We start from the raw sequence: 14,728 nt of genomic DNA, 5'->3' as shown, positions 1-14,728 counted from the left end.
TTTATTTTGTTCTATTTTTTTTACATTTCTTTGCGATTTTTGCATCAAAATTTAAAAATTATTTAAACTTAATTAAAATAATGTATTTTTACTCTTAGGTTCTAGAAATATGTAAGGAAACAAATTTAAAATGCAAATGTACTATTTTATTTTTTTTAATTCTCCTATTCCCAAAAAAAAAAAAATCACAGCATTTCATACATCAGTAGGGCAGGCACTACTTTGACATTTTCTCCCAAAAAAAAAAAAAAAAGAAAGACCGAAGGAAAATGAAGAAAAAGCAGGTGAATTGTTGTGCTGCTCTTTTTGGTGAACCATTGAACCTGCCAGCTATGCCTGCGCCTAGAGAAAGGTTAACGACGGCAAGAGTAGCAGAAGTTTTACTCATTATTGGATGCTGTTAATTGATTGCAGGACCCCCTCCAAATAACAAAATGGAATTATATTATTGATGTGGACAATTGTTATTTTGCAGAGTGGCCCATCGGCTAATAATGATACTGTCACTCCCAAAGCAGCTTCCACGTTGATTAATCCAGAATCAGGTGGGTCCAAGAATTCAATGGTAAAACAAGCCCTTGACATGTTGAAGGAATCCCAAGAGCATGGCTGTGGAGGGAGAGGGTAGAGAAGAGCCCATACCATCCAAGTCTGAGCATAGAACAGAGGCAAGTGGGGAAAGGAACAAGGAGAGGGAAAGGGAGAGAGAAAGGGACAGGGACAGGGACAGGGACAGGGACAGGGAAAGGGAAAGAGCAAAAGCACGGGACCGTGATAGAGGAAGGGATTCTGATAGGGAACGGGAGCGTGATGAGATTGACAAGGACCGGGAGAAGATGAAGGATAGAAAACATCGGTCTAAGGATAGAGGTTAGTTTGAGAGTAATCTTTTATTTCCTTACATGTATGCATGGTCGAAAGTCCAGAAATGTAGTCATTTATCACTATATTTGTTTTGCTTATTTGATGTTCACTACTGGTGCAGGAGGGCATTCAGAGAAATCAAGGCGTCACTCATATCGAGGTTTGCATTTAACATTCTTACGAAGGTCGTGTTTAGTTTCAAATATGAGAAAATCATTTTGATTTGACATTTTTTTTTTCTTTGCTTAGTGCTTTTTAATGCATATAAATTCTAACTCTCCCTCGTTTACTGATCGGGACTACCACAGCTCCTCTTATTCTTCAAGGGAGAAGGATCGCCATAGACATCATCCTTACTCTTGAACCAGTAGCCAAGGTGTACCTTTTTTCTAACCCAACTTTTAGAGCATGATATACACTTATAAACGTATGTTATGTGCTTCACTCAAGAGAAGAGGTTGTTTGTTTCTTGGGAATTTTAATTGTTGAAAGCAAGCTACTGTAAAACCATTTTTTTAGAGATATTTGTTTTCTAAGTTATCACATGTTATCATAAATTTTAATGAATTTTTTTTAATTAAATCTTCATTTTAATGAACAAAAGTAAGTGAATAAAAATACATCCAATTCTTGTCCCATATCCTATACGCCTCATGTGGCAGATGTTAAAATTCTGTCTTTCTTTCCTCTTCCTCCTAAGCTGAATAGCATCAGGGTTTGGGAGTCATAGGTGAAGAAGGCATTTATGGTATTTCATTCATGCTGCTAATTGGAGTTTTTCTATTTATAAATTTTGAATATTTTAATTTTTAATTCAAAGCAGTTTTTGTATAATCTTAATGGACTAAAACTATCAAGAGGAGGTTGAATAGGTAATCCCTGAATTAATTTCAAATTAAATTATATAGTTGACAATATAAAATAATATATATATTTTATTTATAGATTTTAAATATTTTAATTATAAATATTATTAACAAAGAAATAAAAATTACCTACTAAATTATAAATTATAATGGTTTTTACATAATGCTAAACATGGAGTGAGATTTCATTTTTTTTAAGTGGTTTGCATCCAGATGCATTATAATTTATATCAAGGAAATCATACTTAGATGGAATGACTCCTTTGTTGGAAAGAAAAGGAAAAAAGGCGTGCAATGCAGTCTCTTTATGATTATTTTGGATCTTATAAAAGGAAAGAAACATAAGAGTCGTTGAAGATATTGAATTAGCAAATCAAGTTATTTTACGGTTTTTTTTGTACATGTTTTCGGATTGGGTTATGGTGCATGTATGTTATACATCGTGGTCCATTTTCGATTTCATTAATTAGTTGGGATGTAAGTAAGAAGGTGATTTTTTGCTCTTCCTTTTCTTTTTGGTCTTGTTGCCTTGTAAACATTGTGTATCCTTGAGGTGTATATTAGATTTTTTTTTAATATAATTGTTTTTACTTATAATGTAAATTATAATATCATAGAAATTTATTTTTGTTAAGTTTAATATTCAAATATATCTGTAGATCCCTTTGTGGACACCACCTGGGAGTTTGAAAATTTCTCGTTTTTGAAGTGGGGAGACCTCATGTTGGAGGAGGCAAGTAGTGTGGGACACGTGGGGGAGGATGTGACCATTACCATGGTGGTGGTTGAAACTTCAGAAGATGATGGTTGGAGCAGGGAGATAGGTGGAAGCGTGGAAGAGAAGAAAGAGGCGGGATAGAAGGAGCAGGGAAGAGAAGCTCAAGAGGTTCCTGAGGTGAAGAGAGAAAAAAAAAAAAAGAGGACGAGAAAGTGGAGGTGGGTAGCCAAGCAATTCTTTACCTGAAAGAAGCTTTCTGGGTACGACTTGTAATGACCGGGTATTTATGCCACATTAGCATTTTTAGTTTGAAAAGTCTTATTTTGTGTGATGGTTGAAAAGTCAAAAAGAAAAGTGTTTGGAGAACACGTGACAATTTCGGATTGGTGAATTTCGTTTTATTGTGTCGATCAATTAAATGAGTTGAAATTTTATGTCATGTCAACCTTAGGGTAGAAAATTTCTTAGGATTTTAGAAATTGGAAATTTCCGGAAACGAAAAACGAAAACGAAAATGAAAAATAAATAAATTAAGATTAATTAGAATTAATTAAGAAAAAATTAAATTAAATTAATGAATAATAATATTGAGAAAATTAGTTTTTAATTGGTGTTAATAAATAAAATTGTGTGTTAAAATGAAAAAAAAAATGAATTGGAAATCAAATAAAATAATTAGAATAAAGAAAAGAAAAGAAAAGAAAAGAAAAGAAAAGAAATAAAATAAAAATATTCATTGGGCTTTGAATATTGGCCGTTTGTAATGGGTTATAAAAGAAAAATAATAACAATAATAATGGATTGGGCTTAGATTTTGAGTGGGCTGGTGACTTTTAAAAGCAAGTGGGCTGGTGGCTTTTTAAAAGCCATGTGAAGTGGGCAAAAAAAAAAGGAAAAAGGAGGAGAATTGCAACACGCGGGGCAGAGAGAGAAAGAGAGAAAGGCTAAATTGGGTCACTCGCCGGATTTTTGACCGACCGTTTGGACGGCCAAACGATCTTCGTTTCAGCCCAAATTCGGAGGAAGTACTCTATTCGGCTAGAGGAACAAGCCTGCGGTGGCTGATTTTGTTTTTAACGGCCAAATTTTTAGATCTGAGGTAGGGGACCCAAACCCTAAAACTTAAATTTTTATGTTTTTCCCTTGAAAAAAAATTGTAGATATTGTCATTTTGAGTTAATTAGGAATTATGGGTGTTGTATGAATTTTTCTAGAATATTTGGAATTTGTTTGGAATTTTTGGAATTTCGGGAAATTGATTTTGATTGATAATTAATTGTTTTGAAATGTAAAAAAATTATTAGATGGGTTGGAAAATTCCAAAATCTGGGTTAAATTTCAAATATTCTAGAAAAATTCATACAACACCCATAATTCCTAATTAACTCATAATGACAATATCTACAAATTTTTTTTTAAGGGAAAAACATAAAAATTTAAGTTTTAGGGTTTGGGTCCCTTACCTCAGATCTGAAAATTTGGCCGTTAAAAACAAAATCAGCCACCGCAGGCTTGTTCCTCTAGCCTAATAGAGTACTTCCTCCGAATTTGGGCCGAAACGGAGATCGTTTGGCCGTCCAAACGGCCGGTCAAAAATCTGGCGAGTGACCCAATTTAGCCTTTCTCTCTTTCTCTCTGCCCCGTGTGCTGCAATTCTCCTCCTTTTCCCTTTTTTTTTTTAACAGCCCACTTCACATGGCTTTTAAAAAGCCACCAGCCCACTCAAAATCTAAGCCCAATCCATTATTATTGTTATTATTTTTCTTTTACAACCCATTACAAACGGCCAATATTCAAAGCCCAATGAATATTTTTATTTTATTTCTTTTATTTTCTTTTCTTTATTCTAATTGTTTTATTTGATTTCCAATTCATTTTTTTTTTCATTTTAACACACAATTTTATTTATTAACACCAATTAAAAACTAATTTTCTCAATATTATTATTCATTAATTTAATTTAATTTTTTCTTAATTAATTCTAATTAATCTTAATTTATTTATTTTTCATTTTCGTTTTCATTTTTCGTTTCCGAAAATTTCCAATTTCTAAAATCCTAAGAATTTTTCTACCCTAAGGCTGACATGGCATAAAATTTCAACTCATTTAATTGACCGACACAATAAAACGAAATTCACCAATCCGAAATTGACACGTGTTCTCCAAACACTTTTCTTTTTGACTTTTCAACCATCACACAAAATAAGACTTTTCAAACTAAAAATGCTAGCGTGGCATAAATACCCGGTCATTACATCCTACCCCCTTAAAAGAAATTTCGTCCCGAAATTTAAACTAGCTTACCTTAAAATTCGTAGAAGAGTTGCGGATAGTGTCGTCTCATTTCTTCCTCAGGTTCCCAAGTGGCTTCTTCTATCCCATGGTGTTGCCACCACACTTTGACTGCAAGAATCACCTTGTTCCTGAACATATGCTCTCCAACTTCTAGAATTCGTAAAGGTTCCTCTACATAAGAAGTATCTTCACTAATCTGAACATCTTGCAAGTCCACTACCCAAGTTGGATCTGGAGTACACTTCCTTAGCATCGACACATGGAAAACATCATGCACAAGGGACAATTGTTGAGGCAAAATTAACTTGTATGCCACTGGGCCAACTCTCTTATCAATCTGAAATAGTCCCACAAACCTAGGGGCTAACTTCCCCTTCTTCCCAAATCGAAATATGCCTCTTCGAGGGGACACTTTTACAAACACCCAATCCCCTTCCTTAAACTCCAAGGGCCTTCTCCTTTTGTCTGCATAACTTTTCTGTCTATCTTGGGCAGTCTTAAGTTTTTCCTTGATGAGTTGTATATTCTCTATAGTCTCTTGGACAATCTCAGGTCCCAACAAACGACTCTCACCCATCTCTATCCAACACAAGGGCGATCTACAAGGTCTCCCATAGAGTGCTTCATAAGGTGTCATGCCAATACTAGATTGGTAACTGTTATTATAAGCAAACTCTGCCAAAGGTAAGTAATCTGCCCAATTTCCTCCAAAATCCAAAACACAAGCCCTTAACATGTCTTCTAAGATCTGGATCACTCTCTCTGATTGACCATCTGTCTGAGGGTGAAAAGCGGTACTAAAATTCAGTTGGGTGCCCAAAGCCCTTTGTAAACTCTGCCAAAACTGAGAAGTAAACTTAGGGTCCCTGTCAAACACTATAGATACAAGTATCCCATGCAATCTCACAATCTCCTGTATATACAACTTAGCCAAAGAGTTCATGGAATCAGTAGTTTTCATGGCTAGAAAATGAGCTGACTTAGTAAGACGGTCCACAATCACTCAAACTCCATTTTTCTTGCTTCTAGTTCTTGGCAACCCTATTACAAAGCCCATAGTGATATTATCCCACTTCCACTCAGGTATAGGTAAAGGTTGCAACAACCCTGCAGGCCTCTGGTGTTCAGCCTTCACTTGCTGACAAATCTGACAGTTAGCTACAAACTGAGCAATATCTCTCTTCATCTAGAATATTTGGAATTTGTTTGGAATTTTTGGAATTTCGGGAAATTGATTTTGATTGATAATTAATTGTTTTGAAATGTAAAAAAACTATTAGATGGGTTGGAAAATTCCAAAATCTGGGTTAAATTTCAAATATAATGATTTGTGAATTTTTAGGCATTGGTTAGAATATTTTCGAAAATTTTAGGGTAAATAGTTAGTTAATTTTGGATATTAGAAATTATTGTAATGGTTGAAAAATTTTGTAAGTGTGGTAAAATTTCGAGATTTTTTATATGCAATTTTTTTGAATATTTATTTGGGATATTATCAAAAATTTTAATGTGTGAAATTATTTTATTGAGGAATGTTGGAGTTTGTGGCATTCATTGGCATCATGGTTGTATGAAGAAAAAAAAAATTTGTGAAAAGTGTATGAAATGGAAAAAAAAATAAAATAGTGATGAAAAGTGAAAGCCCGTGTGAGGCGAACTAAGAAGGGAGAGAGATCCCTAGGGTGAAAGACCCAAAAGTTTACCCCGGGAAGACTCCGAATGGGGAGTGTATTTGGGTGCGGACGCGTATCCTTCGGTGAAAGCCCGAGAACAATAGTGCATTGTATGACTGTGTGTCACACGTTCATGTGCATTCATGTAATTGTTGAATATTGTGAAATTGTGTATAAAATTATATATTAAACTATGTGGTTTGATTGACACTGTTGAATTGTTCCTGTGGTATTGAAGTGTTCTTTTCGTATTCTTTGAAACTTAGTAATCCCTTTAACCCCTTGGGTGTTAGGCACCCTACTGAGCAATGTGGAAATGCTCACCCCTTCCTTGTTACACCTTTTTAGATGCAGATATCTCTCCTGAGGATCCACAGGTGGGGCAGGGAGGACTTCAGGATGCTCCTGGAGCGGCCTAGTGGAGCGTGACATTTTCTGTTATTGTTTTTTTTTTTGTTTGGATTTTGGCATTTGTTTTAGTGATTATGACTCATGGATTTGTTATGAAGCTTTATTTTGATTAAGTTGTTAATTGTGAACTTTTATTTTGGACTATAATGAATACTTATTTAATCTTGTTGTTTTGAGTAGTTTTGGGATATTGTGGTTTATGAGAATTCTAGTGGGATGTATAAAAAAAAAAAATCCAGAGTGTTTTGGTTGACTGCCAACGTGGAATAGGAGGAACCCTTATGGTCAAACTTTTGACCTAGGGTCACGGGTCAAATTTTGGGTCGCCCGGAATTTGGGTCGTGACACGACTATTGTGAGCTGTGTCACTATTGTGAGCTTCTTATCTCTCATTTCCATATTGATTTACTCTCATTTTCAGCTATTTTACTGGGCATTGATTTGTTGAGGGGAGCTTTCCAGGGGTCATACATTTGCTTTATTGGATCTACTCTTTATATGCATGCTCTATCTTGGCTTTATATTTTGGTATCTTTATTTTTCTTTGGTAAATACGCGTTAATCCTTCCCAGAGTTTGATGAGTAAAGATCCTACTCTTGTTTCTTGTGGATTCTACCTGTATTAGCCCATGTATGTTACCTGAAATGAGGCTTTACACGTTCCTGTTTTGCTTGTTTTCCTATTTGACCTTCTCTCCGTTTTTGCTCTGGCTCCTATTTCTGTTTTTCCTCTTTTGTTTCTGGTGTGTTTGAGGTGCTAAGTATCATAGTTGGATTGGCCGCTTGCTGGGTTAACCGTTTGCCGAGTTGGCTATTTTGTTGGGCGTGTTCCCAGGAGGCGAATCTGGTGTTTCTAGTTCTCTATGCGGTTTTTTTTTTGTTTTTTAATATTTCAGACAACGAGAAGGTGAGCAGTGGAGATAAACAAGACTTACGAGTTTGAAAAAGCCATCAATGGAGCAGCTTTAGAAACACGAGCCAGCTTGGCAAGAACCTTATGAGTCAGAGAGCCAATGAAGGCGAAAACAAGACCTAGTAGAGAAGGAGTCGACTTATGAGTTTTTTTTATTCCACAGAGCAATGGGTTTTGCTCCATTCGGGGTGTACTGGAGAAATTTAAGGAGGATTTTGGCCACCCATTTGTTAAGTCGAAGGAGAACAATTGGTTTCGGGGAGTTTTGGAGGACTATTGGGTTGAAAATAGTGGGTGAGTTTAGGCCTTTGATGGAGAAGAAAGGTGAGGTGAAGGTGAAAAAAGTGTTGCATTTTGGGTCTTTGAACAACGTGATGATGAGCGTGTTTGGAAGGAGCTATGGCTTTGGAGACGAGTGGATTGAAGAAGTGTCAGAGCCAGATGGGGTAGGCTTAGAGAAGGTTCAGCTTGCGTCGCTGCCAAAGATGCGCTTTAGGAAATGGAAGAACTGGTGTAGCGGGCACTTTTTGCATTTGAAACTTAGAGAAAGACAACAGTTACATGCAGCTATCATACCCATTTTTTTTCCTTACCTTTTCCTCCACTCATATGTCTTCCCATTCTCTCTCATACGTATGCAACCACCAAACCCATTTTTCCTCACCCTTTCCTCCACTCAAATATCTCCCCATTCTCTATCATGCATATCATAGTCCCATTCTCTCTCTTATGCATGCAGCCACATGCATGCTTGCTCCCAAACCTCTTTAATATATGGTGGTCCCGGATAATTTGTCATCTAACAACTTATATTTTTAATATTATTATTTATTTCTTCATATTTTAATATCAAAGTTTAATTTCCAAAAATTCCAATTCTAAATTTAATTTTCAAAATTCTAATTTTCATTTAATTTCCAAAATTCCAATTTCTAAATTTAATTTTCAATTTCCAAAATTCCAACTTTCATATTTATTTGTTTAATAATAATAATAATAATAATAATAATAATAATAATTATTATTATTATTATTATTATTATTATTATTATTATTATTGTTATTATTTTATTTATTTATTTAATTTTAAATTCCACTCAAATAATTCTTCAAATTCCATTTTCTTAAATTTAATTTTCAAAATTTTTCGAAATTCGAATTCTCAAATTTAATTTTTAAAACTTCATTTTTAAATAATTATTCAAAATTCTAATTCCCAAGTTTAATTCCCAATTTATTTATTTATTTTAAAATTTTCATCCTTAAAAGAATTTTAATTTTGGGTGTAAAATCATGTTTTAAAACTAGAGTCTTTAGTTTTAACCCTTGATCTGAAACCCGTTTTTGCTGAAAAATTGGCATTTTAGGGAGATTGTGTCTCGTCAAAAAAAGGGTATTACCTTAACACGAAGTGATATTTTAAATTTTTTGAATTTTATTACCTGAATTTTTGAGATATCCGATTTCAAAAACTTAACTTTTATACATTAAATGGTTTCACAGTATAAGCATAAGCATAGAGCCTTAAGTTAAATATATTAAAATAATAATTGTTTGAAAATGTTTATATTATTTTAATGAGTGTTTGAAAATTTTATATTAAAATAATAAATATTTGGAAATGTTTATTTTATTTTAATGTTAGCAATAAATATATTCACACTTTAATTCAATATAAAACTTTCATTATTAACGGAAATTTCAAAACCCCTACCATTACTTTGACTAATAAACTGTTGTTGAAACTACTGATGGAAAAAGTTGGTATCATATCTGTGTATTTCAGTATATTAATTAGGAAATGAGATTGTAGATTCAAATTAATTTTCAGAGTACCAAACTTTATCTTATTCCATTTAAAGTTTGATTAATTTTGCTTGATTTATTCTGAATCTTTATTTACTCTGCTTATTTGATATAAATTAATGTCTTTTATTCCTTATCCTCCTGGTATATATAATATAGATTATGATCGTGTAAAAAAACTTAATAATAGGTTGTATGCTCAACGTAAAGAATTTAGAGAAGCTTGTGATAAATTACATAATTTAAGAATTATTGTAAAAGATTTAACCACAGGTATTAAAAACCTAACTTCTCTTAAATATTTGAATGAATACGAAGTAGCTATTCAAGAAGCTTTTGATGAACTTTTTGCTACAGAAACCTTAATTAGAAGAGAAATTATAAAATATTATATTGATAATTTATATGCTAGCTCATCTAATTAAAAGATATTAAAGATAATGAATCCTCATCTACAAACCCAAGAGGTAAAAGCAGTTAAAATTTTTAGTAGAAACACAATTAAAAATAACAAATGAAGTATTACAAGAACAAATTCATAAAGAAAACCAAAATAATATAGATATTTTAAAAGAAATCCAAAAAAGACAAATAAAATCTGTAGAAAAACTAAACACAATCTTAGGAATTAGAAAAGGAGCTGGAAGACTTTAAGAACCATAACTTGTTAAGAAATAACCTAGATTATATTAAAAAAACAATTAGTTAGAGAAGAAAAATTTGTTAGAAAGGAAATATAACAAATAAAATTAGAACAACAAAATTTAAAAGAAACTTTAGAAAAAGTTAACCAAAAAGTAGGTAAACTTTTAGAACAAATAAATATAGTATTATCAAAGGAATAAAAATTAAATAACCTTTTAAAACAATTTAAAAATTTTAGTTTAGGAGAAAAACCAATAATTAAAATAGAAAGAAAAATAAATCCTTTTAAACTAAAAAGTCTAGCAATAAAACCATGGAAATAGTAGAAGCAATAAACCTTAAAGATAGTGTAAAAGAATTTATTGAAGAAAAATTAAAAAAGGCAGTAAAAGAAGTAACACCTTACAAAAAACAATTAGTTCAAAATTCTAAAATAACTAGATTTTTAAATCAACATACTATAAGTTCAATAGGAAATATTGTATATTTAGACTTAGTATCTCCAAAAAAAAAAACATAAATTATTAAAAAATAAAACCAATAAATACATGCACTTAGGAATAATTTTAATAGGAATAATAGGACTTCATCGTAAAAAAATTGGAGCACTTATAAATATTAACCTTTTAGATACTAGAAACAATACAGTAGGACGAGCTCTTTTAGCTAGTGCAGAAGTTAATATGAACCAAAATTACACAGTTATTGGTTGTATACCTCAATTTTGTATAGATCTTAAGGAATTCACAGAAAAAATAAAAATAACTGTAAATACTAAAGGTTATGATATGGAATTAGGAAGTAAGAACCTTAGCATAGCTATAGGATTTATAGGAAAAACTACTAATGCTTTAAGTTTAAAATGTATGATGGAATTCGATGATATAGTAAAAACCTTTGGAAGTAAGGCTATAAATATGATAGAAGCAAAACCCGTAAATATAGACTATTTATTAGGACGAGAGTGGGAATTACCTTAAATAAATAAACCAGTAATAAAATATCCAACATCCAGTAGCTTATAGGAAAACCGAGATGGAAGTGCAAGTATAACCTTTGGAAATTATAAAACTGTAAATGTAGAGGTAGAGTCAAATAGTGAGATAGAAACTGTAAATGTTATACAAGAAGATATTTTACTAAATATTGAGACAGTAGAAAACCTATACAAAAACTCAAAGTTAGTGAATATAATGTTAGAGGAATTTAGTAATCCAACATTACTAGACGAACAGGTAGATCAAGAAAACTTTGTTAATATAATGTGTAAAAACTATACAGATGAACAAATAATAGAACAACTTTATAAAACCAATTTAATAAAAAAAACTTATAGATATAGAAATAATAAATCAATTTACTATTCAACCAAAAGTTAAAGAAAACATAGAAATAATCTCAAACGAGTCAGTAAATACAATAAATGAAGAAAAGGAATTTGTAAATGTAAAAAGTGAAATCGTAAAATATAATAAGCCGTACAGCAAACCAAAAGGACCTCAATGGAAAACTAAAACAGAACCTTCTAGTTCTTTGCAACCAGTATATAATTCTTTGCAACTAGTATATGAATATGGAACAATATTAGATATAGATAGTGCACAAGATCTTAGGAAAACAATAGAAAATTGGGAACAATTTTTAAATTCAGCAGGTGTGGTAGTATCCTTTGAAAACCAACAAGAAATTTATGAATTTTGTAAAAGCACCCTTAGAGGAATTGTATTACAATTTTTTTGAAACATGAAACAAGAAAACAACAGTTATTTTCAAGAAGTTAGAAATAATTTTAGCATATCTGTATTTATAAATCTAATAAAACTTTATTTTTTGGGAACAACACAAGAAGATGTAAAAGAACCTGCAATATACCTTCATAAGTTAGAACAATTGAAATTATGTAACCTTTCATATATAAGGGAATATCAACAAAAATTTAGGAAATATGCAATCCTTACTAGAGTAGATAGAACCCCTAAATATTTAAATAAATATATATTAAAAATACAAGGACCCGTAAGACTTAGACTATGGAATGAATTTACAACCTCCAAATATAAAAACTCTCCTTATATAGGTGCTAGAATAGAATTTGTAAAAAATTGGTTAGAAAGAGAATGTATAAGCATAGGAGAAAGAAGTCAAATAAAGAAACAAGACATAAATCAACAACTTTGTAGAAAATTACATATAGGAGAAAACCTAGATATAGGATATAGAGAATAATATTAAAATAATATAAACATTTCCAAATACTTATTATTTTAATATAAAATTTTCAAACACTCATTAAAATAATATAAACATTTTCAAACAATTTTTATTTTAATATTTTTAACTTAAGGCTATGTGCTTATATTGTGAAACCATTTAATGTATAAAAGTTAAGTTTTTGAAATCGGATATCTCAAAAATTCAAGTAATATTATTTATTTTAAAATAAACAATTTTTCAAAATTCCGTTTTTCGAATTTAATTTCCAATTTCAAAAATTCAATTATTCACGTTCATTTGTTTAATTATTATTTTCGTTATTATTATTATTATTCTATTTATTTATTTATTTTTAAATCCATCCTTAAACAATTCTTCAAAATTCCAACTTCCAAATTTAATTTTCTCAAAAATTCCAATATTCACGTTCTCAATTTCCAAATTTAATTTTCAATTTCCAAAATTCTAATTTTCACATTTATTTATTTAATCATTATTATTTTCGTTATTATTATTATTTTATTTATTTATTTATTTTTAAATTTTTCATCTTTAGATAATTTTTCAAAATTCCGATTTCTAAATTTAGTTCTCAATTTCTGAAATTCCAATTTTCACAAAATTCCAATTCTCACATTTATTTATTTATTTATTATTATTATTATTATCATTTTATTTATTTATTTTTAAAAATTCCACCTTCGAATAATTTCCAAGATTCAAATTTTTATAATTTAATTTTCATAGTTTCTACTTCTCAAATAATTTTTAAAATTCTAATTTCTTTCAAATTTAATCTCCATTTCCAATTCTTAAATTTAATTTTTAAAACTCTAATTCTCAAATAATTTGATAATTTCTCTCAAGTTTAATTTCCAAAGTTCCAATTTGCACTCTAGTTGATCATTGAGTGTTGAGAGCTTTGAGAGTTTTGTCATAGGAAACCTCTTGGGATGTCGAGGTAGTGCATGTATTGCATGGAAACGCCTCGTCTCTTTGGAGGCGTGTAGAGGGTTGCGTACCGCTGGAGGGTATAATCGCTTCTGCTAAGGATCTTTTAAAAGTCCACCCTTATCTTTTTAGAGCCACCTTGACATTGTAAGTTGAGTCGTAGATCCTTCGATTAGGACTCTCTCCCTACATGTAGGTGCATCTGAGGGCCTTCAGAACCTCTTTGATCACAGTTTGAATTCAGTATTCCCTATTTTAGTCTTCAGTTGAGAGTGCGCCGAGATCAGTACGAGTTTGAGCTACAGTCGAACAGTCCGTCTACACTTTGATGCCTTGCTCATTTCAATTTAGATTAATATTTCTTCTGTGTTTTCCCTGTGCTGTACCTTTATTCTGTTTCTCCTGTTCTAGGATCGACACTTGGTTTTTAGTATGGTTTTATCATTATTGGGTCAGAGTAGAGAGAAGATTAGTCCGACTTTTAGAGAGATCAGACATGGATCAACAAGTTGTCACGGTTGATCAGTTCACGGCCGCCATGGCTTCTATTCAGGAGGCCTTGGCCAGTCTCATGCAGGAGATAGGCAGTCAGCAAAATAAACTGCCCGTAGTTCAAGATGAGACGCCTCATGACTCGTTGCCACTTCCACCACCACCACCTGTTCCGACAGTACCACAAGCCTCACCTTATCTGTTGCATGGTCATTCTGAGATTACCCCACCTGCAGCAGTACATACCACGGTCACTGATGATGCTCATGCACGTATGGATCGTATTGAGCAGCGTATGAGACAATTGAGAGTATCCGACGGTTCGGTTATTTGGGATGATCTAGAGGGTATGCCAATGGCCAGTTTATCGGCCAAGTTCAGGATGCCTAACATTGAGAAGTACACGGGCATTGGTTGTCCTCGCATCCATCTTCAACTCTACAGCACAGGGATGAGGGTCCACGGATTGGACGAGTCACAGATGATTACCTTATTCCCACTATCTCTGAGTGGAGGACAAAGATTGGTTGATGTGAGTGCTATTAGTTCTACCAGTTAAAGGCCTCCCAAACGTCATCCTCTTGTTCCACAACTCATTGGGACTCGCTTTTCGTATCCTTTTCAACTGTATAGGCCACGTGCACCTTCACGATAGTATGATCAGGCCTACATGCCTCCCACATTAGCACTGCCTTACCATGCCGCACAAGGCATAGAGATACCTCTTGTTTCATATTCTGCCACAGGGCAGCCAGGCTATGCAGCATAGTTTATCGCGAGACCAACAACATCTTATCCCAAGCCTAGAGCTCAGCAGACCTCTGCTCCTTTGGCTTTGAGGACATAGAGACAGTTTTCACAACTGGGTATGTCGTTGAG

General features: G+C 32.4%; 1 protein-coding gene across 2 annotated transcripts; it reads left to right on the top strand.

Annotated features, from left to right (window-relative positions):
• Window positions 1-325: 325 nt before the first annotated feature.
• LOC104880255 (uncharacterized) lies at window positions 326-1,502 on the top strand. Of its 2 annotated transcripts, none has more exons than XM_010656442.3 (3): window positions 326-870; window positions 986-1,024; window positions 1,173-1,502. In XM_010656442.3, exons 1-3 carry the CDS (start codon window positions 606-608, stop codon window positions 1,274-1,276), a joined length of 408 nt encoding a protein of 135 aa, XP_010654744.2. In that variant the 5' UTR covers window positions 326-605; the 3' UTR covers window positions 1,277-1,502. The 2 variants fall into 2 exon arrangements, with proteins under 2 accessions (XP_010654744.2, XP_059596118.1); XM_059740135.1 differs by having other exon boundaries at window positions 986-1,049.
• Window positions 1,503-14,728: the final 13,226 nt, after the last annotated feature.

This window comes from Vitis vinifera, chromosome 1 (assembly GCF_030704535.1).
Source record: "Vitis vinifera cultivar Pinot Noir 40024 chromosome 1, ASM3070453v1".
Taxonomy (NCBI): Eukaryota; Viridiplantae; Streptophyta; class Magnoliopsida; order Vitales; family Vitaceae; genus Vitis; species Vitis vinifera.
Note: the sequence above shows the minus strand (reverse complement) of the source record. Positions and strands in the feature narration are given on the sequence as shown.